General features: G+C 45.4%; 1 protein-coding gene across 10 annotated transcripts in view; it reads left to right on the forward strand.

The window, feature by feature from the left end:
- The window catches only part of LOC109905149 (disks large homolog 3), a 131,472-nt gene that overhangs the window by 100,965 nt on the left and 4,785 nt on the right, over positions 1 to 25,722 (forward strand). For 3 of the 10 annotated variants that reach the window (XM_031790092.1, XM_020502368.2, XM_031790091.1), the window contains 10 exons: positions 9,185 to 9,380; positions 10,020 to 10,122; positions 18,549 to 18,663; positions 20,524 to 20,700; positions 20,798 to 20,873; positions 21,705 to 21,801; positions 23,142 to 23,183; positions 23,474 to 23,524; positions 23,952 to 24,053; positions 24,169 to 24,341. In XM_031790092.1, coding sequence (XP_031645952.1) covers positions 9,185 to 9,380; positions 10,020 to 10,122; positions 18,549 to 18,663; positions 20,524 to 20,700; positions 20,798 to 20,873; positions 21,705 to 21,801; positions 23,142 to 23,183; positions 23,474 to 23,524; positions 23,952 to 24,053; positions 24,169 to 24,341 — 1,132 coding nt within the window. Of the gene's footprint in view, positions 1 to 3,722; positions 3,937 to 9,184; positions 9,381 to 10,019; positions 10,123 to 10,740; positions 11,133 to 14,554; positions 14,807 to 18,548; positions 18,664 to 20,523; positions 20,701 to 20,797; positions 20,874 to 21,704; positions 21,802 to 22,379; positions 22,426 to 23,141; positions 23,184 to 23,473; positions 23,525 to 23,951; positions 24,054 to 24,168; positions 24,342 to 25,722 lie in introns of those variants that run through there. The other 7 variants (XM_031790096.1, XM_031790095.1, XM_031790093.1 and 4 more) reach the window with 7 other exon arrangements.

Genomic DNA, 25,722 nt, shown 5'->3' on the forward strand with positions numbered 1-25,722 from the left:
CTGCAAGGAAGCACGTGCCGTCATCAAAGGGCTTCACAGGCAAGGATATTGCTGCCTGTAAGATTGCACCTAAATCAACCATTTATCAGATCATCAAGAACTTCAAGGAGAGCAGTTCAATTGTTGTGAAGAAGGCTTCAGGGAGCCCAAGAAAGTCCAGCAAGTGCCAGGACCGTCTACTAAAGTTGATTCAGCTGCGGTATCATGGCACCACCAGTACAGAGCTTGCTCAGGAATGGCAGCAGGCAGGTGTGAGTGCATCTGCAAGCACAGTGAGGCGAAGACTTTTGGAGGATGGCCTGGTGTCAAGAAGGGCAGCAAAGAAGCCACTTCTCTCCAGGAAAAACATCAGGGACAGACTGATATTCTGCAAAAGGTACAGGGATTGGACTGCTGAGGACTGGGGTAAAGTGATTTTCTCTGATGTCTCCTTTCTCTCCTTTACGATTGTTTGGGGCATCTGGAAAAAAGCTTGTTCGGAGAAGACAAGGTCAGTCCTGTCAGTCCAGTCCTGTTGGCATGACACATCAGTCCTGTGCCATGCCAACAGTAAAGCATCCTGAGACCATTCATGTGTGGGGTTGCTTCTCAGCCAAGGGAGTGGGCTCACTCACAATTTTGCCTAAGATCACAGCCATCAATAAAGAATGGCACCAACACATCCTCTGAGAGCAACTTCTCTCAACCATTCGGGAATAGTATGGTGACTAACAATGCCTTTTCCAGCATGATGGAGCACCTTGCCATAAGGCAAAAGTGATAACTAAGTGGCTCGGGGAACAAAACATCGATATTTTGGGTCCATGGCCAGGAAACTCCCCAGACCTTAATCCCATTGAGAACTTGTGGTCAATCCTCAAGAGACGGATGGACAAACTAAAACCCACAAATTCTGACAAACTCCAAGCATTGATTATGCAAGAATGGGCTGCCATCAGTCGGGATGTGGCCCAGAAGTTAATTGGCAGCATGCCAGGGTGGATTGCAGAGGTCTTGAAAAAGAAGGGTCAACACTGCAAATATTGACTCTTTGCATCAACTTCATGTAATTGTCAATTAAAGCCTTTGACACTTATGAAATGCTTGTAATTATACTTCAGTATTTCATAGTAACATCTGACAAAAATATCCAAAGTCACTGAAGCAGCAAACTTTGTGAAAATTCATATTTGTGTCATTCTCAAAACTTTTGGCCATGACTGTATCACTTTGGTTTCTGTAGGCAAGGGCTCTCCAACCCTGTTCCTGGAGAGCTACCCTCCTGTAGGTTTTCACTACAACCCCAGTAGTAACTAACCTGAATCAGTCTGCAAAAAGCTAATTATTAAAATCAGGTGTGCTAGATTAGGGTTGGAGTGAAAACCTACAGGACGGTAGCGCTCCAGGAACAGGGTTGGAGCCCTGCTATAGGCTATGTGAGCTTTATTAATCCAGGTGAATTAATCCTCGTTGAGATACAATGAACAGCTCGTGTGTGTTTGTCTCAGCTGACCAATACTGCCACCTGAACTGTGTAACTGGGCACTATCAGAGTAAAGAATGCTATGGGCCAGGACTGTTTTCCCAGAGACTAGCTACTGTAAACACAACAGGAATCCACAGAGCCTGCAGCAGGTGAGCTAATCAGTGACTTGACATTGTTCTTCACTTGGGATTCTGATCAACCTTTGACCCAATAAGCTTTTAGAGAGGATCACAGGGATTTATACACATTAGCAGCAGGGTCTTCAATGGCCACTGGAAACCATTCATAGCACAGATAAGAGTGAGTCTGGACAGAGATAGCTGGAAGGTTAGAAAAAAGTCATCATTGTTCCTTGTAAATAAAAAATACAAATTGTTCAGTTGTACTCCAGAGTGAGTCTAAACTGTTAATCATTCATTGCGTCTGGTTTATTCTTAGCTGCTCTGAGAGGCTTGAAATATATTTAACCGTCTGTTGCCTAAGCAGTGAGGACTTTCTTTTCCATGTCAAATGGAGTGGGGTTGCCAAAATGTTTTTTATTTATTTATTTGGGAACAAAAAATTAAGAGTACAGATTATTGTATAGGACAATATAAATGTTTTTGAGAAAGATAATTTGAAAGATACAACGATATTGAGTAAATGTATTTATTTATTTATTTAGGGGTGAAAATGCTATTAATTGAGATGTATTTGTTGTCGTTAACAATCTAAGTGTACAGGTTTAAGCTTGTGTCACTAGATTTGGGGGGGGGGGTCGCAAGAAATTCCGTGGGGAAAAATGGGGTACCCAGAAATTCTGGCGGAAAAAAGGGGATCCCCGCTGAAGAAGTTTGAACACCACTGAATTCGAATGAAATAGAAAGAGAGAGTGGGAGGAAGTAGTGGTACAATCCACTGGAGAATGTGAAGGGGAGAACTAAACGAGGGACGAGAGAGCAGTCTTTCTTACATCTGTACACGCCAGCCCTGCACGCAACAGGCTTGTGATCCTGCCAGAGAGAAAGAGAGGGAGCTAATGTTTTCCACTGAGACTTGGTCTCTCTGTGTTCATGGAAAATGGCGGTCCACAGTGTCCACTATTAATCAGCCAAACACAGCCAATTACTGGGCTGAGGAGAGGGAGACTGCCAGAGCAGAGCAGCACAGCACTGGGGAGGCACGACCTGCTGAACCCCACATCTCCATTCAGAGCATTAGGACTGAGCTGCCTCAGCCTCACAGCCTCAGCCAAAACATTGAGGGGAAGAGGATGGCTGGGGCAGTGATATATATATATATATAGAGAGTGAGTGAGGCAAAGAGAGAGAGACAACGAAAGAGAAGGAGAGAGAGACCGGGTGAACGGGAGAGAGAGGCCCATAGACAGGCATAGAGAGTAAAGGTTTTACAGCACCATAACTGTTTACATTCCTGCCGTGGATGACAAGACGAGGGGGGAGGAGGTCATATGATAGGGAGGGAGTGCTTGATCCCTGTGTTTATAACCTTTGGAATTCACTGCCTAAGCCTTTTTTCTGTTATCAGGATTCCATACACACGTGTGCTGGCACACAAAACAAACTCACACCTTTACTTAGAGAGCACCAACACTCAAATAACTTTAGCAAAGCTCCTTGTCACTTTGGTTATTCACATTTTCTCCTGAGTTGTATCCTGCTGTTTTACTGAAAGACAACTTTGGGCCTCTATGTTATTTCCGGGTCCTGACTGTCATCAATTCTTTGAGGATGTGATGTCAGGAGTTTGTAAGTTAAGTTCACGACTTCCTCAGCTTGTTTATTCTATCACAAATTAGCAGGGAGCTGCTGGGAGACTGTCTGCCTAATCTCCAGAGCGCTGGGCTGATGGACAGGAATGCTGGTGTGCTGTTGCTGCGTCTGGGTGGGCTGGCCCAGGACACCACCGTCAGATAAGCGATGAGGGACAGCATGTAGTCTGGAGGTCCTCCCGACAACATCCCACTCCCGTCACCTTTTGCTGTGACACACAGCCCTTTGAGCCACTCAAGGGAAGCCTGGGCGACGTGAGGAGGAAGCTTGGCAAGGGGGAACCTTCCATGGATGTTTCCTGTATGATGTGGTTATGTTGTTTAGAGATGTCTCTGGTCTGCTCTGTGTGGGTGGGTGAGGGTTAAGTCTTGTCCTGTTGCTGATGATGAGATGTAGATTTTGACAGGCCAAAGTGGAGCTGTTTCCCATCACACAACAGCCTGCGATTCCGTCGGTACACAGCGAGACTCAACCAGAGCTCCTCTCACCAGCAAGGGAGAGATAGAGAGCGGTGTTAGAGGGATAGCTAACTTCTCCCTGGAGTTAAAGTAATAATGCCTGGGGTTTGAGTAATAATGTGCCACAGTCAGTAGCCGCCATGTTCACGGTGAACATCTCCTCCTCCATGTCGTTTGTGAGAGCTCACCCCGAGCGGCTGAGGAAGCGACTGTCAATCAGGAGCAAACATAGGAACCTCAGGTAACCATGGTGATGCGGGTGTCTGAGTTGGAATGGGAGGGGCTTTTCAGAATGAGCACATAGAGCTCCTCTGGATAATCAAACACTTCCTGGTCCGCTTTTTTTTGTGTGTGTGGGGGGGGGGGGGGGGGGGTACAACGGTACTCTTGTTTTGCTGCTTGCTGCTATTTTATGAAGTCTTTTAAAGATAATTTCTCATGTGCTATACTCATGTATGTTACTCAATTGTGTATGTAAGTGTTATGTCGTTTTTCAAAAAGGTATTCATCCTTTAGAAAGATATATAGAAAAGAGCCACTGCTAAGCAGAATTGTGGATGGATGACCAAAAGAGGAGTGTGTTTATGTGGTCAGTATGGGCTTAATGAATCTCTGACTCACCCTCCCATGTGGGAACAAACCTAATGCAGTCATTTGAAAAAGACTGCCTTATTCAGACCCAGACCTACTGCACTGCTACTATTGTTCATCAGGCTTTCACTGCCAAATAGGCTTTAGTCATACAGTATGCTCTAGGTTGAGGCCATGGGCATGAACTTAAATTAAGGGACTCTCAATAGAGGAAATGCATTATATTTGGAGGGTATTGTAACCAGGGGTAGTAACCGGTTCAGGGAACAGAACTAAAAAGCGAAAAATAACAGCATTTTTGGGGGAGGAACAGAAACGGAACCGGAAACTAAAGTGATCTCTAGTGTTCTGGAACAGAACTGGTTAATAATGTTATTTTTTTGTTACCCGAAATATTCCTAATGTCTAGTATATAATTCTGTAATTTGGCGAAGTTACAATACTAGTAATAGCCTAAACGCATTTCAAATCATGTCATTATGTTCAGCGCTTCAAGCCAAGCCCCCTCCATGTCTACCCCTCTCTCTCGCTTCCTCCCCATCAGTGAAATTTCAGTCGCATCTCGCACCTTTACTTATCTGACCAATCAAACATGCAAACAACTACTGTAGCTTACACGTTCCATAGCAAGCTTCTCTATCTGTACTAATGGGTCAAGTAAATTAATGAGCTATTTTGTAAAAATGTAGATTTCACAGGTTAAAAAATAATGCAAAGGAAGCAGTTCGAAACAGTTCAGAACTTAATTTTCTGGTTGGAAGACTGGAATGGAACATAAAAAATAAGGGTTTCTGTTCGAAACAAACAATTAGAAAATAATTTTGGTTCCAACCCTTGTAACAATCCAGAATGTGCTGATATGGGTTTTAGATCAATGTGAGGTATTTATGTAAGTACCATTCAATCATTGCTTTTCAGTCTAAGTACCTTTTATTAATGTTAATCAACCTTTGTGAAACCATTTAAAACTTACCATGCCTCTTCACATGTTTTACTGAAACAATCAGGGTTGTTTTCAGTCAGTCCCTAAGACTAATGTTAGGAAAGTATATACTGTATGCAGTCTTGGCCCCCATTGATGTAAAAAGAGTCTCTTCAGCAACTTAGAGCAAAGCCATTAGGGATTGAGTAGGAATTGTTCTTGTGGACCGCAGGCTGAGTACTGGGAGCGAAGACCACTAATGGGAACCATGGGGAGGGCTCTGCTGAGAGGGGCGACTGTGTGTGTGTCTGTGTAAGCTTCCAGAGCCTCTGCAAAGTGTGTCTTTGCCTTATATCTGAGGCATGTTCTCAGAAGGTTTTTGATGGTCCCTAGCAGTGGTTTAGCCTCTTCAAGATCCTCAGTCCGACACAGTCTGGAATTCAGCCTGCCTGATGATGACTCACAGCGGCTAAAGCTAAAACAGAGCTGCAGCAGGAGCAGTCAAGCGTGGGGCTGCTCATTGTGTGTGTGTGTGTGTGAGCACATGAGCGTGAGATGGAACAGTGCCCGAGGGGGCAAATTGTTCATGCAAAGACAGCCTGTCTTGGTGGGCCCGGTTGTCCCTTGAAACTCAAAGCATTGTTCGAGGTGAAGTCTGATCATAATCACCACATTTTCTTCTTACATGCCTATTGCCAGTGTAGGTCAACCCGTGAGAGTGCCGTCTAAGTATTTCATTTCCTTTTTCACATTTTTTTGTTCCGTTTGTGGAATGATGTTTATTACTCATTTATATGCTAGGATTTTCTTTCCTGCAAAGGTATATGAAATTATTTACTTTGAAACATTTACTTCAAAATGAGAGATGTGTCACCTTTTCCAGAATACAAGTTGGCGCCATGTATAAACAGATGTTGGTGTGGGCTGTTCCTAGACTACCTCCGTCTCCCCTTCTATCTTTCTCTCTTCCTTCCCTCTTTCCCACTCTCTCCCCCTCTTTCTCTCTTCTCATTCTCTCCCTCACTTTCCACTACTAAAACCTACTACCACTAAAACCTCTGTTAGCTACCTGGGGTGCATCCTTAATGGAGGCTTGGGGGTTGTGACCATAGCCACTAAAGTGCTAGGGAAGGTTAATGCTAGGACCAAGTTTCTGGCTAAAATGTCCAAGCTTCTTGATAAGGACTCCATGAGAGTGCTAGACACTGCCCTTATTCAATATCATTTAGACATTGCTAGCACTTCCTGGTTTGGAGGCTTATCTAAGCTTCTAAAGGGGAAGTTCCAGATAGCCCAGAATAAACTGATCAGGGTAGTATTTAAGGTGAGTCCATGTACTCACATAGGCAGAGGCTGCTTTCAGGAATCAACTGGCTGCCTGTTCAGGCTAGGGTGTCCCATATTAGACTGGGTCTGGTTTAATCACGGTGTCCCAGATTAGATTGGGTCTGGTTTAATCAGGGTGTCCCAGATTAGACTGGGTCTTGTTTAATTAGGGTGTGGTTTAATTAAGGTCTGGTTTAATGAGGGTGTGTCACATTCTGACCTTAGTTCTGTTGTTATGTCTTCCTTTTAGTATGGTCAGGGTGTGAGTTGGGTGGGTTGTCTATATTCCTTTTTCTATGTTTTGGGATTTCTGTGTTTGGCCTGGTATGGTTCTCAATCAGAGGCAGCTGTCAATCATTGTCCCTGATTGAGAACCATACTTAGGTAGCCTGGTTTCACTTTTGAGTTGTGGGTGATTATTTTCCGTGTCAGTGTTTGTTCCACACGGAACTGTTTCGGTTTTGTTATTTCACGTTGTCGTTTATTGTTTTGTTCAGTGTTCAATATTCTTATTAAACTATATGGACACTTACCACGCTGCGCATTGGTCCTCCGATCCTTCCTACTACTCCTCCTCGTCAGAGGAGGACAATCGTCACAGGGTGTACCAGATTAAACAGGGTCTGGTTTAATGAGGGTGTCCCAGATGAGATTGGGTCTGGTTTAATCAGGGTGTCCCAGATTAGATGGGGTCTGGTTTAATAAGGGTGTCCCAGATTAGGCTGGGTCTGTTTTAATGAGGGTGTCCCAGATGAGACTGGGTCTGGTTTAATGAAGGTGTCCCAGATTAGACTGGATTTGGTTTAATCAGGGTGTCCCAGATTAGACTGGGTCTGTTTTAATGAGGGTGTCCCAGATTAGACTGGGTCTGGTTTAATGAGGTTGTCCCAGATTAGACTTGGTCTGGTTTAATGAGGTTGTCCCAGATTAGACTGGGTCTGGTTTAATGAGGGTGTCCCAGATTAGACTGGGTCTGGTTTAATGAGGTTGTCCCAGATTAGACTTGGTCTGGTTTAATGAGGTTGTCCCAGATTAGACATAGGTCTGGTTTACAGGAGGATTTATGGTTCTGTTCCCAGATACAGTGCCTTGCGAAAGTATTCGGCCCCCTTGAACTTTGTGACCTTTTGCCACATTTCAGGCTTCAAACATAAAGATATAAAACTGTATTTTTTTGTGAAGAATCAACAACAAGTGGGACACAATCATGAAGTGGAACGACATTTATTGGATATTTCAAACTTTTTTAACAAATCATAAACTGAAAAATTGGGCGTGCAAAATTATTCAGCCCCCTTAAATTAATATTTTGTAGCGCCACCTTTTGCTGCGATTACAGCTGTAAGTCGCTTGGGGTATGTCTCTATCAGTTTTGCACATCGAGAGACTGAAATTTTTTCCCATTCCTCCTTGCAAAACAGCTCGAGCTCAGTGAGGTTGGATGGAGAGCATTTGTGAACAGCAGTTTTCAGTTCTTTCCACAGATTCTCGATTGGATTCAGGTCTGGACTTTGACTTGGCCATTCTAACACCTGGATATGTTTATTTTTGAACCATTCCATTGTAGATTTTGCTTCATGTTTTGGATCATTGTCTTGTTGGAAGACAAATCTCCGTCCCAGTCTCAGGTCTTTTGCAGACTCCATCAGGTTTTCTTCCAGAATGGTCCTGTATTTGGCTCCATCCATCTTCCCATCAATTTTAACCATCTTCCCTGTCCCTGCTGAAGAAAAGCAGGCCCAAACCATGATGCTGCCACCACCATGTTTGACAGTGGGGATGTGTGTTCAGGGTGATGAGCTGTGTTGCTTTTACGCCAAACATAACGTTTTGCATTGTTGCCAAAAAGTTCAATTTTGGTTTCATCTGACCAGAGCACCTTCTTCCACATGTTTGGTGTGTCTCCCAGGTGGCTTGTGGCAAACTTTAAACGACACTTTTTATGGATATCTTTAAGAAATGGCTTTCTTCTTGCCACTCTTCCATAAAGGCCAGATTTGTGCAATATACGACTGATTGTTGTCCTATGGACAGAGTCTCCCACCTCAGCTGTAGATCTCTGCAGTTCATCCAGAGTGATCATGGGCCTCTTGGCTGCATCTCTGATCAGTCTGATCAGGGCCGAATACTTTCGCAAAGCACTGTATCTGAATGACTACTTTCCCCATGTTAGGGATGCACACAATCACAGCACCAGATCAGATGTTGCTTATGTGTGCTTCTACAGGTTCAGGAGTAATGCTGGGAAAGATACTTTCTTGTATATTGGGGCCTCCGAGTGAAATGAGTTGCCGCTGCCCATAAAAATAACATCCTCTCTGGGCAGCTTTAAAAATAAAGTATAAAATAGTTTTGTCTTCTGTGCCCATATGAATGTACCCTACGATGTAACTGCAAATGATGAGATCGATGTTCTTCTTTGTTTGTATGTTTTATTATCTCGCTGTCATATTGTGTTCATCCGTGTCCGATCTTGCCTAGCCATCTTGTCTCAAGAGGACCACATTGTAATAAGTCCCAGACTGTGTGTTATCCTCCATGATGTGCATCAAGTTGTGTTCTTTTTTATTTTATTTTTACGGTCGAATTAATAAACTAAACACTTCTCTCCCTCTTTCTGTCTGTCTCTGCCTCTCTCCTGTTCTCCCAGTCCCGGCCCGCGCCCTGACGCTGTTGCTCTGTTTGGCAGGGAGCCGCGGAAGGTGCTGCTGCACAAGGGCTCCACGGGGCTGGGCTTCAACATCGTGGGCGGCGAGGATGGAGAGGGCATTTTTGTCTCCTTCATCCTGGCCGGAGGACCAGCAGACCTGAGCGGAGAGCTCAGAAGGGGAGACCGCATCCTCTCGGTCAGTGGCTTACCGGTCCTGGCAACTAACTGTGGCAGGGATTACACATTGCTTTAAAATGTATAGCAAGTTGCATACCGTATACAGTATTAGTGCATTTAAGGTGTATTAGCACTAAAGATTTACCATCGAAGACTTGCCTTTACCAATTGACAATAACAATGGAGAGAGGAGTAGACCCAAAGTGGTAACAGGATAAACATGATAAGTTGGGCAGCATGGAATCAAAGTAAACCAAAGAGACCATTGGACCATCTTCCAGTCAAGGTCACAGCTCTCATTTAAACCAAAAATATCTTATGGCTAATGCAAGGCCCCCCATGATGACAAATAAGTACCTTTCTGGAGGGAACATCTGCTCAATGGTCCTCATGGGATTGTGAATCAGCCATTTTCTCTAGTCACAAAACTGTTCATCATGCCACGGTCATATCTCCACTGATTGAAAACTAATCATCCAGTTGGTGATCCAGGAGAGTATAAACAGGATGAGGCTCTCCTCCACATCCTTATGTCAGTGCCAGGTAGTCTTATTCCTTTGTTGGCTCAATAGCTCTGTGAGGAACAGTGCTGGTTGGTCCATTGACTTGTCAATCAAGGCTCCATGGTTGAGGTTCTGCCCTCTGCTGTGTGTCTCAGGTGAATGGGGTGAACCTGCGGAATGCCACCCACGAGCAGGCAGCTGCAGCGCTGAAGAGGGCCGGCCAGACGGTCACCATCATCGCCCAGTACCGACCAGAAGGTAGGAGTTTCTCTGCTCTCTCTCAACCCAAACCTACCTACCCCACACACTTTACATTTTAGTTGCTGTCATCCAAAGCAACTAAAGGTCTGTTTATGTGTAGTAAGGGGGCTGCTGAGCAACTGCACAAACAGCTCATTCTTTATCTTGATCTTTATGTTGTGTAACAGATGTGCTGAATAATCATCTCAGTCTTACAGAGGACTGCACTAGATGAGGGGTACACAGGTGATCTAGTGAAGCGAACCAGCCTCTACAGTATTTGTATTTTTTACATTTAAGTGTAGACCTAATGTAAATATTTACAATAAAGCAAAACCAATCTTTCAGAACCATGTGACATGTAAATATCCCAAATGTTTAAACTACTGCAGTGGTGTAGGCTAGGCTACATGCACACATTGAAAAAGAAAAGGAGAGCCTCACACTCTAGGAGCTCAGATGAAATAATTTTAGAACCAACGTGGACAGCCAAGCTGTCTTCGTCTGGGTACATGCAAGCCCTTACCTGGTCTGTCTTAGTTATCTTGAAGATAGTCTGGTTCGCAAATGAGGACAGTAGGCTACAGAGCGTCTTGTGATTGGCTGATTGTGCCGGGATTCATGTTCAGGGGCTCTGCTTACATTGATACATTCGCTGTACAGCCAGGCTGAAGTATAGAGCCAACTGCACGGCGGGCAACCGAAGGACTGGCTGTTGTCCTTCTTTCCACTGTTTCGAGTCCAATCCTCCGTGTACAGTGTATCCGTCTTGGCGGTCACTGTACTAGGGAAGGAAAACGGAAACAAAACAAACTGGAGTAAGGGCAGGCAGAGGGGCGCGAACATAGTTACAGAGCGTGCGCGAGGATATACTAGGGAGAAGCGAAGAAAGGAAAGGTGGAGGAACTGTTGAACTTCTTCAGCTACACACAAATGTGCATGGGGGATGGGCATGAATTCACAGTCGGCTGGATGTTAGGATCAGATACCACGGGCTGCGAAGTAACACAGCATTGCACTGAACAGAGGTGAGGAAATAAACTGGAGCAATTGTTGTCCCGTGCGCTCCCATTTACAGGAAAGAGGGTGGAGAGAATACAGTGGAATCGGGAACATTCACTGTAACATTTGTGTCGGCACTCAAGCTTTTGGGCTCGGTTAACGACAGTAACTTGTCATTATAGGGGTTTCTGTTGTTGTACAACCAAGTTACGGGGCAAACACAAAGTAGTATCTTGCCACCAAGCTAAACCTGCGCCGTGGATTAGCTCCTGTTTGCGCCGTTTGGTAAACTCTTCTTAGTTGAACCAAATGCTAGGATCCGTTTGGAATTATCTATAAACTAGATTGTATTTGTAGCTAACTAGCTATATTAGTTATGTGCCCATAGCTCGCCAGTTTCCACCAAATGCAGTTAGGTAAATTAGCTAGTTACGGTAACGTTAGTCAAATGATTTGACGTTACCTAGCTAACTAGCGTGTTAACGTTAGTATTCAACCGTAATATAATGTCAGGGGTTCTCTAAATGTTTATTAGCTAGGTAACGTTAGTTATAAATGTTGCATTATAGTGAACGAGTTAGTAAATCACTGTCCAACGTAGATTGTTAGCAATCTAACGTTACTCTTGTCAGTGTTCTTATTGATTTAGCGTTAAGAAATGGCTCATTAGATAACAAACAGGTGGACACAGAGGTGTGGTCAGAGTGGAGGGTTTTGAGTAGATGGGGTGCAGCTAATGTCAGAAGTGCTTCTCGTAGCCGGTTATGATAATTAGTTTAGCGTTAATTAAAACGTAAGAATTCTCCGGACGCGACTGTAACTTGCGACTTTTGACCTCACTTTGACATTCGCTGCATTCTTATAGCCCTGACCAGAATGGAGCAGGTGCGTGGACATTTCCTGTCATTTCAGGAAGTGACCTCATCAGGAAACAAACATTTTCAACCACCTGATTGATATGTCAGGGTGAGGCTTGACCATTTACATGTCTCATCCAGTCACGTTGACATAATGTTTACACATTTTTCTGCCTAAAGCAATGAATGAGTCAGAAGGATTTGATATTGTCAGTTTGGCAGTTCGGATGTATTTGTATTTATTATGGATCCCCATTAGCTGCTGCCAAAGCAGCAGCTACTCTGCCTGGGGTCCAGCAAAATGAAGGCAGTTTATACATTGTCATAGAACAATTCTCATATGCAGGTAACAAAGACGAACACAGCCTAATAACAAAAGCATAAAGGCCAGATCATAGGTAAATATGACATTCTTTAGTAGTAGAATCTGGTATGCATGCACATGCTGTAACAACAATTGAAAGGATATGAGCTTTAGGTCTCAGCTCTCCTCTCAGCTTGGACTATGACAGGAATGTAAGAGTCTTAAGTTGTAGCTTGTTCTCTCCCATATTCCGGATACCTCCAATAAAACACAAACATCAACCTGGATCAAGGATGGTTTAATTACTCTCCACGGGTCTGGCATTTCTGTGGGAAGGAAGGTCAGGTAATAGAGGCCAGGAAAACTCATTGAATCAGAGTTGGATTCTGGCTCTGGAACCAGTTGGGCTAGTGGCCCAGGCCCGCTAGGCTGATGTGCCTCCAAGCACAAGAACAGCAAAGGGGCATCATTAATTATATACTTTAAAAAGACACCCATCTACCATAGTAAATGTTGCCAGTCTGTTAAATGTTTGATCTACAGGGGTCAAACAATATCTTGAAATAATGTTGTATTTGCCAGAGTGAACTCTTGTTTTATGAAATGCCTCAAGTCAATACAACAGTGGCTTTTGTAGTATCGTGCCTGTCTACTGTTGTGTCCTTCAGGACAATCTGATCAGTGTCTGTTAAAGTCTAGCGCTGGCAATATTTAACCAGACCTAGACGGATGAGTCAAGAGTGCACTAAGATCTGTGGCCAATAACTCAGCTGGTGTCCTGAGCTCAGACATGACATGTCCTTAGCCTGGGTCTATTCAGAGGAGGGACCCAGCCTGTTGTAGAGGACAGTCACTCAGTCAGTCAGGAGTAAGTGGAGTGTAAATGCTGCTTCATGCTGGGCTCACTGCCTGGACTTCTCTCTCGCAGGAGCCTGGCCGTCCACTCCACAGACCTCTGATGGAAGGCCAGCACTGAAGAATACATGAGCTGAACTCACAGCAGAGAGTAGAGACTGCACCCTTTCATACTTACTGGACTGCCACCAAATGTCACTCTAACTCTCAATCGTAACATTGAGTTCATTGAGCGAAATGGAGAGGTGCATAGTGTACTCTCATGCCCCCCCCCCTCCCCCTCTCTGTCACTGGGGTAGAATTACAGTAGACCTTATCCCTGCCCCGGTGAGGGGTTTCACAGCGACAAGACAAGGCTAAATGTCAACCCCAGCAACTCATTACACGGATGAGGGTAGCCCAGGTTTACATGTTCATGTTATAGCACTGGGAAAAGTAGTCCCAACCTAGACTAACCCAGATAACATAGAAACATAGCACTGTAAACTTATATTACAAACACATGCCCGGGCTGTTTCATAACAGGATCAAGAGTGGAGCAGGCAGCACCCCCCCCCCCCCCCCCCCCCCAACAAAAAAATAAAAGACAGTACAGCTAATAAGGACAAGCAGTAGGAGATGGCGAGATGCAGAAATGACCCAGTTTCTGTTCTTGTCTCCCTGTACTTCTTCCTTAGGGATCATTCCAAAATGTAGTCTCCTATCGTACTTATTCCGATAAGGGTTTGTGCTTTTTGGTGGTGTAGATTTGAAGATTGTCGTTGTTCTGTTTTGACTTGGTTATGGCGTTTGGGACATGGTTACGGACTCAGCTCCATATCAGGTTGCGGCGCTTCAATCCCCTCTGAAAGCCAGGCTGACTGCAGACTACAGCTGTTTCCTCTGTTGTTACATGTGTTCCCTGTGGAGCCTGGCAGCTGGAGGGGGCTGCAGGGTGGTCCTGCCCCTCAGTCTCTCTCTCTGGTGGTTAGGACTGAAGGGACGACTGACAATGGATATAGCGCTGCTTACAGACCTTTAGGAGTGAGGGCCCCACCACCCCCACCCACTACACACTCTTCTCCATTGCTCTGGGGAGCGTTGACTAACGATGTGGTGTGTTGATATTCTTGGAAATAGGACACTAATGTCTGGGTCTCTTCTTCAGTCTTTTTTCTTGTCCCTCCTGTCCTCTTATATCCTTGCTTACGGCAGTGTTCCTTTTTCTCCCCTCCCTTGTCTGAGAGCCAAGTGGACTAGTCTGCCTGGCTGCTTCCGCATAGGCTGCTCTGTGGCTCCTGATAGTGCCCGGGCGTTGCCCCTAGTTACAGGCAGGCGGGCAGGTGGTGGTGTCGGGTTACCTCACCTTGCTGTGCCATCCTCCTGTATCGTTAAGCCGCAGGGCGGAGACTACACATCATGCCTCGGGAGTGGTTTCTGTTTGCTTTGAATCCTCTCTACTTCGGGTTTCGACTGGGGGTAGAGTTGAGGCTGGGGACCTACTGCCAGAGAGAATTACCTTTTTTTTTAACATCTGACAGGGTTTTTTTATGGAGAAACTGGAATAGCCTAAATCATCGTTAGAGGAAAGGTTGTTTCTGAGGTTAGGCTACCTTTAGAATATTGCAGTGCACGGTATCTGGACATTGATCAGAAATCATTCTCATATTGGAAAGTGTTTCCATCCAGCCGACTGATTTCTAAGGTGAGTGAAACCCTTACAAGGATGGGAGTCAGACTCATTGCACAACAAGCAACTCTGTTCTAAAAGTATAACCTTTTTGAAGTTGACACATACTGAATGTCCCTTAGTTTGTCGATAGTGGTGACTTCAGAGGCAATGGTATGTGGTAGGTTATCACTCAATGGAATGAATGGCATCTTGTCCAGTATGTTACTGTCAATGTGGAACCTCTGACACAATACTGTTGGAGTCAATGTTTTGCTTCCACGTGTATTTGCTTTATCGTGCCTTATCTCATGTGGTGAGGACTCCAGATACAAACGTTGGTTGCGGCACTCCACTAACACCATTGTGGTTCTGACGTTTACATGGTTCTCGTCACGAGTACTTATTTTTCGATCAGTGTCTGTTGGTTTTCATCTTGTTGAGTGCATGTTTAATGAGGAGGCTTAGGTGGATTCATGTATCAGGAAGCAGTGGATTTATACACCATGACAAATGGTCATCCATTCAAACGGGTTGGACTGGCTTTCAAATGTGTTGGAGTGGCTAGCTTCCTTTGGAAAAAATCTTGTTTGAGTTCCATGTTGAACCTACTTAATTAATCTGCATAATCAATGACCTGACAGGAGATATTAGTGGATGTGTGAGGAAGAGACTTAATGAAGCTCCATCTGGTCCTGAGGTAATTAATCAGGCTGAAAAGAGCCGCTACTGAACCACCACTCTCACCCGAGTGCTGAACCACACATTCAATGGCCAGGAGACGCTAGTAGTCGACTGGGTTCACTTCACTTCATAAAGCAAGATCGTCGCCTCGCTTCAAGTCTTTAGGAAACTATGCAGTAATTCGTTTTTTTAATGTATTTCTTACATTGTTAGCCCAGAAAATCTTAAGTGTTATTACATACATACAGCCAGGAAGAACTATTGGATATAAGAGCAACGTCAACTTAACAACATTACGACCAGGAATACGACTGTCCCGAAGCGGATATTTTGTTCAGACCTCCCCTGGACATTGGATCTAATCCCAGAGGCCGACCCAAAACAACGTTGTCGGCGCAGGAGAGGCAGACGGAGCGGCCTCCTGGTCAGACTTAGAAGGCGAGCATACCATCCGCCGCTTCCCAGCATATTACTCGCCAATTTCCAGTCTCTAGACAACAAGGTGGACAAAAAAGTCTCCTTCCAGAGAGACATCGGAGATTGTAACATTCTCCGGAAACATGGCTCACTCGTGATATGTTGTCAGAGTCGGTTCAGCCACCCGGTTTCTTCACGCATCACACCAACAGAAACAAACATCTCTCTGGTAAGAAGGACAGAGGTGTATGTCTCATGATTAACAACAGAACCATCCTACCTAAATTCTACCAGCACATTGCTTGTAGTACACGCTCGAGCAAAACACTGGACCACTGCTACTCTAACTTGTGTGATGCCTACAAGGCCCTCTACCGCCCTCCATTTGGCAAATCTGACCATTACTCCATCTTGTTGCTCCCCTCCTGTAGCCAGAAACTAAAACAGGAAGTGCCCGTACTTAGGTCTATCCAACCCTGGTCTGACCAACCCTGGTCTGACCAATCGGATTCCACGCTTCAAGATGGCTTTGATCACGTGGACTGGGATATGTTCCAGGTAGCCTCAGACAATAATATCGACGTATAAAACATTTAAACGTGTTAACCCTCGCAAGGCTGCCGGCCCAGACGGCATCCCTAGCCGCGTCCTCAGAGCATGCGCAGACCAGTTGGCTGGTGTGTTTACGGATGTATTCAATCAATCCCTATCCCAGTCTACTGTCCCCACATGCTTCAAGATGGCCACCATTGTTCCTGTTCCCAATAAAGCGAAGGTAACTGAACTAGGTAACTGAACTAAATGACTATCGCCCCGTAGCACTCACTAATGTCATCATCAAGTGCTTTGAGAGGCAAGTCAAGAATCATATAACCTCCATCCTTCCTGATACCCTAGACCCACTCCAATTTTCTTACTGCCCCAATAGGTCCAGGGACAATGCAATTGCCATCACACTGCACACTGCCCTAAACCATCTGGACTAGAGGAATACCTATGTAAGAATGCTGTTCATTGACTACAGTTCAGCATTCAACACCATCGTACCCTCCAAACTCATCATTAAGCTTGAGACCCTGGGTCTCTACCCCACCCTGTGCAACTGGCTCCTGGACCTTCTGACTGTCCGCCCCCAGGTGGTGAAGATAGGAAACATCTCCACTCCGCTGGTCCTCAACACTGGGGCCCCACAAGGGTGCATTCTCAGCCCTCTCCTGTTCTCCCTGTTTACCCATGACTATGTGGACATGCATGCCTCCAACTCAATCATCAAGTTTGCAGACGACACTACAGTCGTAGGCTTGATTACCAACGACAAGACCGCCTACAGGGAGGAGGTGAGGGCCCTCAGAGTGTGGTGTCATGACAACTACCCCACTCAAAGTCAACAAAACAAAGGAGATGATTCCAGACTTCAGCATAGCGCCCCCCCCCTCATCCACAACTACAGGACAGCAGTGGAGAAGGTGGAAAGGGATAAGTTCCTCGGTGTACACAAACTGAAATGGTCCACTCACACAGACAGCTCGGTGAAGACGGTGCAAGAGCGCCTATTCAACCTCAGGAGGCTGAAGAAATTTGGCTTGTCACCTAAAACCCTCAAACGTTTACAGATGCACAATCGAGAGCATCCTGTAAGGGCTGTATCACAGCCCGGTAAGGCAACTCCACCGCCCTCAACCGCAAGGCTCTCCAGGGGGTGGTGCGATCTGCACAACGCATCACCAGGGGAAAACTATCTGCCCTCCATGACACCTACAGCACCCGATGTCACAGGAAGGCCAAAAAGATCATCAAGGACAACAACCACCCGAGCCACTGCCTGTTCACCCCTCTATCATCCAGAAGGCGAGGTCAGTACAGGTGCATCAAAGCTGGGATCGAGAGACCGAAGCTATTTTTCAATCTCAAGGCCATCAGACTGTTAAAACAGCCATCACAAACATGGAGGGGCTGCTGCCAACAGACTCATATCACTGGCCACTTTATTAAATGGATTTAATAAAGGTATCGCTAGTCACTTTAAATAAAGCCACTTTAATAATGTCTACATATTCTACATTACTCATCTCGTGTGTGTGTGTGTATATACTGTATTTTATACCATCTATTGTATCTTGCCTATGCCGCACGGCCATCACGAATCCATATATTCATATGTACATTTTCTTATATACACTGTAAGGGGATGGAATAAGGTACTCGTTGTGAATTTGTTAGATTACTTGTTAGATATTACTGCACTGTCGGAACTAGAAGCACAAGCATTTAGGTACACTCGAATTAACATCTGCTAACCATGTGTATGTGACTAATAAATTGTTATTTGACATTATCGCAGGCTATGAGTGTTGTCAACCTTCGAGCTGGAAAGTGGTGCAATGATATTTTTAGGCGCTGTATGTGAGAATGAAATGGGGAGAAACACGGAAGTGTTAGGGTGTTCGTTAATTTATATTTGAATAACTTAAATATTTACATGAAGTATTCACTTTTATATCTGTGTCCATGAGTTTCTAGTGGGTAGACCATATGGTTCAAGAGAAAAATAGTTTAAACATTTCTGGAAGATTACTGGTAAACATTGAAAGTTACCGTACATCCGATTGTGTGTGAGATTTAAATGGGGAGAAACTGTGTGACATTCTGACTTGACACCTTTTGTGTGTCCCTGCAGAGTACAGCCGGTTTGAGTCCAAGATCCACGACCTGCGGGAACAGATGATGAACAGCAGCATGAGCTCTGGGTCGGGCTCCCTGCGCACCAGCGAGAAACGCTCCCTCTATGTCAGGTATCAGAACACACACACACACACACACACACAAACCTCCCTGCGCACCAGCGAGAAACTCTGCATCAGGTATCAGAACACACACACACAAACCTCCCTGCGCACCAGCGATAAACGCTCTGTCTACGTCAGGTATCAGAACACACACAAACAGTACACACAGCTCCCAAACTCCTCACATTTAGCTCATCATTCACAAATACTAAGATTTTTCATAATCACAAAGTAGGTCATCATTAACCCATCAGATGCCAAATATCTGCTCATCTGATTTAATTTGATGAGCAAGCTTTTCTGTTGGATGCCACACATGAACTATTTTACAAATCGCACATCTTATGACTGGCGAAGGTTCTGCTGGTATCATAATGTTATCACGCTGTGGGCATGAAGCCAAACTGTATGGAACCCCAGCCTGTAAGCCAACCAGCCAGTCAGTCAGGAAGAGCAACAGGTGGCAGGCAGGCCTCTCGCTCTCTGCTATAATGAGTGCAGCTGCCTGATTCAGGACAGGAAGGGCTCTAGGTGGGTCATGGTGAAAAGGATTCTTCTATGATGTAACACTCATGTCCTAAGTACTGGAACCATATTTCATCTTAAGTGCTGTGTAGCAGCTTCACGTGAGCCCAGTATGTAGGTTACAACCCCTGCAATAATGAACACTTTCAGATCCTATTTGATGGAGATTCTTGACAGAGAAAGAAGCATCTTACTATGAACACAAGCCAGATCAAAATACTTGAAGTGTAATCGGTTCAATGTCCTAAAGGGGGGGGGGGGGAAAGGTAAATGAAAAAAGTAAGTTTCTTCTGCTGTGTGATTTGACCATTCGTGTTGTCCTCAAGCAAGACTAGCTCACTGGGCCACCTGTAGACGGTGTAAACCAGGATGACTAATGCTCTATAAGACTCCTGTCAGCCAGGGAGAACCATCCTCTCCTTTCATCTGTGTGGGTGACTAAGCATAGAGTTAAGGAGGGAAAAGCCTGTCTGTTTTAGCCCACTGCAGCAGCCTCTGGAATGTGAGGAGGCCTCTCCAGTGCTCACACACACTGCAACAACACCCACACACACACCCAGGGCGTGTCTGAATGCCTATGTGAGGGGAGGCAGTCATGCAACCTGGCAGTGAGACTCAATACCATTACCTGCAGGTAGCTAGTAGCAGGGCAGTCTGAATACTTCAGACCAGGCAACCAGTAGGGAGAACACACTGGACCTTCAGACCAGGTAACCAGTAGGGAGAACACACTGGACCTTCAGACCAGGTAACCAGTAGGGAGAACACACTGGACCTTCAGACCAGGCAACCAGTAGGGAGAACACACTGGACCTTCAGACCAGGTAACCAGTAGGGAGAACACACTGGACCTTCAGACCAGGCAACCAGTAGGGAGAACACACTGGACCTTCAGACCAGGCAACCAGTAGGGAGAACACACTGGACCTTCAGACCAGGTAACCAGTAGGGAGAACACACTGGTAATACCACACTGGAACATGAAGTGTCCTGCTGATCCAGGTCAGATTGGTGGCAGCAGTGGAACCTGTAGAGCAGGAATTCCTCCCTGTAAAATAGCAGTGGTTGACCTGTCTGACAGAGAACAGACAGCCTGCAGCAGCCTAGCTGTCTTCAATAGAAACTGTGGCAACAAAGAAGCCAGTGTCTGTTTTGCAATAACATTGTCAAGTTTCATCATGAGAAGCAGTGGGTTTTAAACGTCATAACCTGTTACTAGTATGGTGCAGTAATATGTTGTTGAGTGATTGACTCTAACACCCCTCCCCTGTCTCTCTCTGTGTCTCTCTCTCTCTCTCTCTATCTCTGTGTGTGTGTGTCTCTCTGTGTGTGTGTGTGTAGAGCTCTGTTTGACTACGACCGGACCAGAGACAGCTGTCTGCCCAGCCAGGGCCTGAGCTTCTCCTATGGGGACATCCTGCATGTCATCAACGCCTCCGATGACGAGTGGTGGCAGGCGCGCCTGGTCACGCCCCACGGGGAGAGCGAGCAGATCGGGGTCATTCCAAGCAAGAAGAGGTAACCTCAGCACCCCCATTTACTATTCAAAATGTGTAGCTGTTGTGACATTCAAAGTGCCTCAGTAAGTGATTTGAAATTGTTCTTTTCTATGCAGGGTGGAGAAGAAAGAGCGAGCGAGGTTAAAAACAGTCAAGTTCCACGCCAGGACTGGCATGATCGAGTCCAACCGGGTGAGTGTGGAGGGCGGCTCTCTGGTTCTCCTGCCTGGCAGTGGGGACCTAAGGAGCTGACCCACTTCCCCCTCCCTGAGGCAGGCAATGTGGGAACAGGAGCAGGTAGCAGGGACCAAGCTACTCACTGGAGCTAGTGCAGGAAACTAAAGACTCACAATACATTACAGACAGGCTACCAAACCGGCTCACGCATAAATAAGTAATAAGGCCCGATGAGGGTGTGGTATATGGCCAATATATCACAGCTAAGGGCTGTTCTTACGCACAACGCAACGTGGAGTGCCTGGATACAGCCCTTAGCCGTGGTATATTGACCATATACCACAAACCCCTGAGGTGCCTTATTGTTATTATAAACTGGTTACCAACGTAATTAAGGCAGTAAAAATAAGTGTTTTGTCATACCCGTGGTATATTTGTTTATGTGCTATAAAATCTGTACATTGGCAATGTGCGAAACCGCTGGTTCACAAATCTATGCTCTCGTTGGTCAATTATTGATTGGCTAAGTGTTACATATGATGTTCATGTAATATTTTGACCCTGTCATTCACACTCCTGTAATGATATAAGAAAGCAATTTCAGCTTCTATATACCGTTTCTAGGATAAAAATGGAAGTAGCATCTCCCCCTTGCATAAGTGTACCATTCATTTCACCCTGGTTATCTTCCTTAATTTATTGTTACATTTGTATAGATTTCTGTCTGTTTTATTTCATTTTGCATGTGTGTTTGGTGTCCTCGTTGAACAAAAACATTCTGTTGTGTTTTTTGTTTCACCTCCCCCCATTGCCCCCCCCCCCATCATCATGCACATCTCCAAGCAGTCAATCAAAATAAAGCGCAAAAAAAGCTTCAACCTCTCACACAAGTTCCCGTTTTACAAGAGCAAGGAGAATATTGTGCAGGAGTTGGAGTCTGAACGTGAGTACCCAACGTGTGATAAGAGGGTTTTGCTTTTCGCGCTTTTCCTCTCCGCTTCATCTCTCCACTCACCTCTGGGAGCAGACCGTGGCTGTCTTTCTCCTCTCATTTAATCACCCAGAGAGGACCCACACAGGCCTAGGGTTCAGGTGTCGGCCTCTCTCTGGTGGAGACTCCAGGTGTGTTCTGCTGGCTGCCAGGGCATGTGTGTGTCTGGCTGCACTAACACAGTAACCGTGTACTGCTTCTAGAGGCCTTGATACACCCCCACTATTTACTGCTGCCCAGGTAGAATCACATTACCTGGACGGCAGCACTAAAAAGCATTAAGACCAACGGGTCTAAATCCCATTCTTAATGGGACTGACTGTGTCTAATTGAAAAGGGCATTGGTTTTCACTGGGAATAGAGTAGGGTTTAGGGAGCACAGTGCCTTGTGTTGGTCTCCCCCATCTCCCTGCCTTCCAGCGAGCAGCACAGCACACCTCCCTTGCTCTCGGCCAGTGCTCACTAACCTCTTCTTCTTCCTGTCTGCCTCTTCTCTCTCTGTTTCTGCTCTCACCTGTCGGGACACTCAGGACTTCCCAGGGTTAAGCGATGACTTTTATGGATCAAAGAGTTTGAGTAAGTGTGTGGTTGGACTGGCACGCTGCAGCTGCTGTCCCCAGAGCGCCGAGCTAAATGCCTGTTCAATGCAGACCCGACTGGCAATGGCTGCAACACACACATGCGCTTTCTCTTGCTTACACACACACACACACACACACACCCTAGGATAAGAGTACAAGCGTTAGACCTCGTCTGACTTCCTCCTCCCCTGTAGGGATTTGACTATAAAAGTTTAGCAGGGCATTGTCAGAGTGATTACTTGGAAGAACCTAGTATCTCCCTCCCTTCACTTACTGGACAGGGTTTGCTTTTCCTATCCTGTTTTTCCCTGTTAGCCAGCCGAGCTGCCCAGTGCCGATGCATCCTTGTTAACCGCCACGGTTTTCTTTTGCTTGTCCCTGACATTGTATGTGACGTCCCAGATTCAGGCCCCTCCGTAGGAAACATAGACAAGGGACCGCAGGGTCAGTTGGGACTTTGTGAAAGGAAACACTTCATTTCCTATTGCTGCCACCTCCAACCACTTCCCCGTCTAGAGAGTGATGTCACTCTGAACAAGGCTGTTGTTTTCTTTGGGGTTAAGCAGTGGGACAACGGGGGGATTCGTTATTTCCTTGATGTTCTGAGACCGGTGGTGAACATATTTTTTTTCTCACCAAAATGATTGTGGCTACTACAACCACTGACAGGTTTAAACGTTCCCCACCCTAAACATGTTCCTCTCCTTGCAGAATGCCTGACGTCAAACACCAGCGACAGTGAAAGCAGCTCAAGTAAGCAACCGTGTTTTTCTTCAACGATAATCCACCTAAATGAAAAGCATGCTGCACGTCATTACGCCCGTATCCAGAACTTATTTCAGTCCTCTGTGCTGTAGTTAGCTGGCATTCCACTGAGGTGGTATCAGGCACTTAGTAGGAAAACCTTCTCTTATGTGCTGTTATGGAAAATGTGACTGCATGAAAAGACTACCTTTTAAACTACTATCAACCACATCTGGTCATCCATTGTCATGGGATTATAATAAAGATGACATACTGTCTTCTTCCTTTCTGCTATTCAGAGGGCCAGGAAGACACCATTCTCTCATACGAGCCAGTGATTCGACAGGAGAGTAAGTATAATATACGTATATATTTGTTCTCTGTAGAAGAGGTTTGGCGACCATTAATGGCTGCAACACACACATGCGCTTTCTCTTGCTTACATACACACACACACACACACACACACACCCACCCTAGGATAAGAGTACAAGCGTTAGACCTCGTCTGACTTCCTCCTCCCAGGCAGGGTAGCCTAGTGGTTAGAGCGTTGGACTAGTAACCGGAAGGTTGCAAGTTCAAACCCCCAAATCTGTCGTTCTGCCCCTGAACAGGCAGTTAACCCACTGTTCCTAGGCCGTCATTGAAAATAAGAATTTGTTCTTAACTGACTTGCCTAGTTAAATAGAGGTAAAATAAAATTTAAAAAAATGCTTATCTTTATTCCAGTGTTTGCAGACATTAGTTCTGACCTGCTTCCTCTCCTCTCATTTGCAGTTCATTACACGAGGCCTGTGATCATCTTAGGCCCAATGAAAGACCGAGTTAACGATGACCTGATTTCAGAGTTCTCTCACAAGTTTGGCTCCTGCGTTCCTCGTGAGTAGACCACTCCGCAACATGCATCACATTATCACAGCAGTGTATGGCAACGCTGTGTTTTAGTGAGCACACTCTCTAACCGTCAGTTGAACTGGTCCCTCTCTCTGTGCAGACACGACACGCCCGCAGCGGGAGAACGAGATGGACGGCCAGGACTACCACTTTGTGGGCTCGCGGGAGCAGATGGAGAAGGACATTCAGGATAATAAGTTCATTGAGGCGGGCCAGTTTAACGAGAACCTCTATGGGACCAGCATCTTGTCTGTCAGAGCAGTGGCTGAGAGGGTATGGAGGCACACACACACCATTAAATGTACAGCATACAGGGATGCAAACTCGTCACTTTTCTGCGATATTTGCCGGTTTGATCTCAAAATAGGTCATCCACATGAATCGTGTAGATCCGTATTCAAAATCAAATATGTATGCGTGAGGTCTGACAGCAGGTGCTCAGCACCCATTGAGATAAGAGACTCAGATCTTGTCTTCTCCCTGTGAGATCACTAAATAAATGTGACTTCCCCTCCCCATTACTATCTCAAGTGAATGTCCCTCAATAAAGTAGCAATGTTCTTGCCTTTGATATGTGGTTGTCCCACCTAGCTATCTCAAGATGAATGCACTGACTTTTTAAGTCGCTCTGGATAAGAGTGTCTGCTAAATTACTCACATTTACATTACATTTTTACATTTTGTTTCTTAACTAAATGAATGACTGAGCACGGAATGCGTCCCTCAAATAGAATATCAAACTAAGTTCAGAGTGTGATGTCCGATTTGTCATCAGAATGAATCTTGGTTACCCAGAAGTAAAATCCTCACGCGAAAGTTTGGCATGTAGTCGGTCCACGAGGGATTATATCAAAATTCTTCATCCGGTCTCACCGGTGACTGCTGTGAGCAGCCTAGCGAGCCATTAGCCTCCTCAGCTGCTTCTCTCTCTTTCCATTCTGTCTGCGCATCTCCATCAGGTTGAAATGTTATTTAGCCGTGATGGCGAGCTGAGGGTGTGCAGACAAGTGATGAGGCTTCTGTTATATTTGTTTAGTTATTGGAGTGGCTCGAAGCACGAGCGAAGTGGATAAGTATCTTTTAAATTCTCCTGTTAGAGCAAGCAGGCCGGTCTGCTAGGCTTTGCTGTCATGCAGCCATAGAGGAAAAACAGAGCACAGTGACAGTAATGCTTGTGCCTTTATATCACTGAAGGTTTCTAGGCCAAACCAGTCAGAAGTTATGCTCCTTTCTCCCTTTTCTACTGCAAACAACCCTGTTTAGTTATGTTACCTGGCTAGCTAGCTAACAACATGGTACCTTGGCTATGCACAAATTTGGATGGCACAGGACAAACAGAAAAGTGATAGCCGACTCAAAAAGATGCATCAAAGGTAGGATGCATATGCTTAATCAATTTAATTTTAAGCTAAATCTGGTATCACAATACTACTTGGTATCGTGATACTTGGCCTGGGATCACATCATTAGTAAAATGTTGGTATTGTGATAACCCCACTCTGAAAATAGAGAAATTCTTACGGCATATAGATTTTCTGCATATTTTTGGGTCCTCACAAGTTTGCATCCAGGGTTAATTTCTGATTCATTCTTAATGGATGTAGAGTATGTGGTAGTTTCATACTGACCTGCTCGTTCTCTCTTTCCTCTTCCT

Source organism: Oncorhynchus kisutch, linkage group LG15, assembly GCF_002021735.2.
Source record: "Oncorhynchus kisutch isolate 150728-3 linkage group LG15, Okis_V2, whole genome shotgun sequence".
Classification (NCBI taxonomy): domain Eukaryota; kingdom Metazoa; phylum Chordata; class Actinopteri; order Salmoniformes; family Salmonidae; genus Oncorhynchus; species Oncorhynchus kisutch.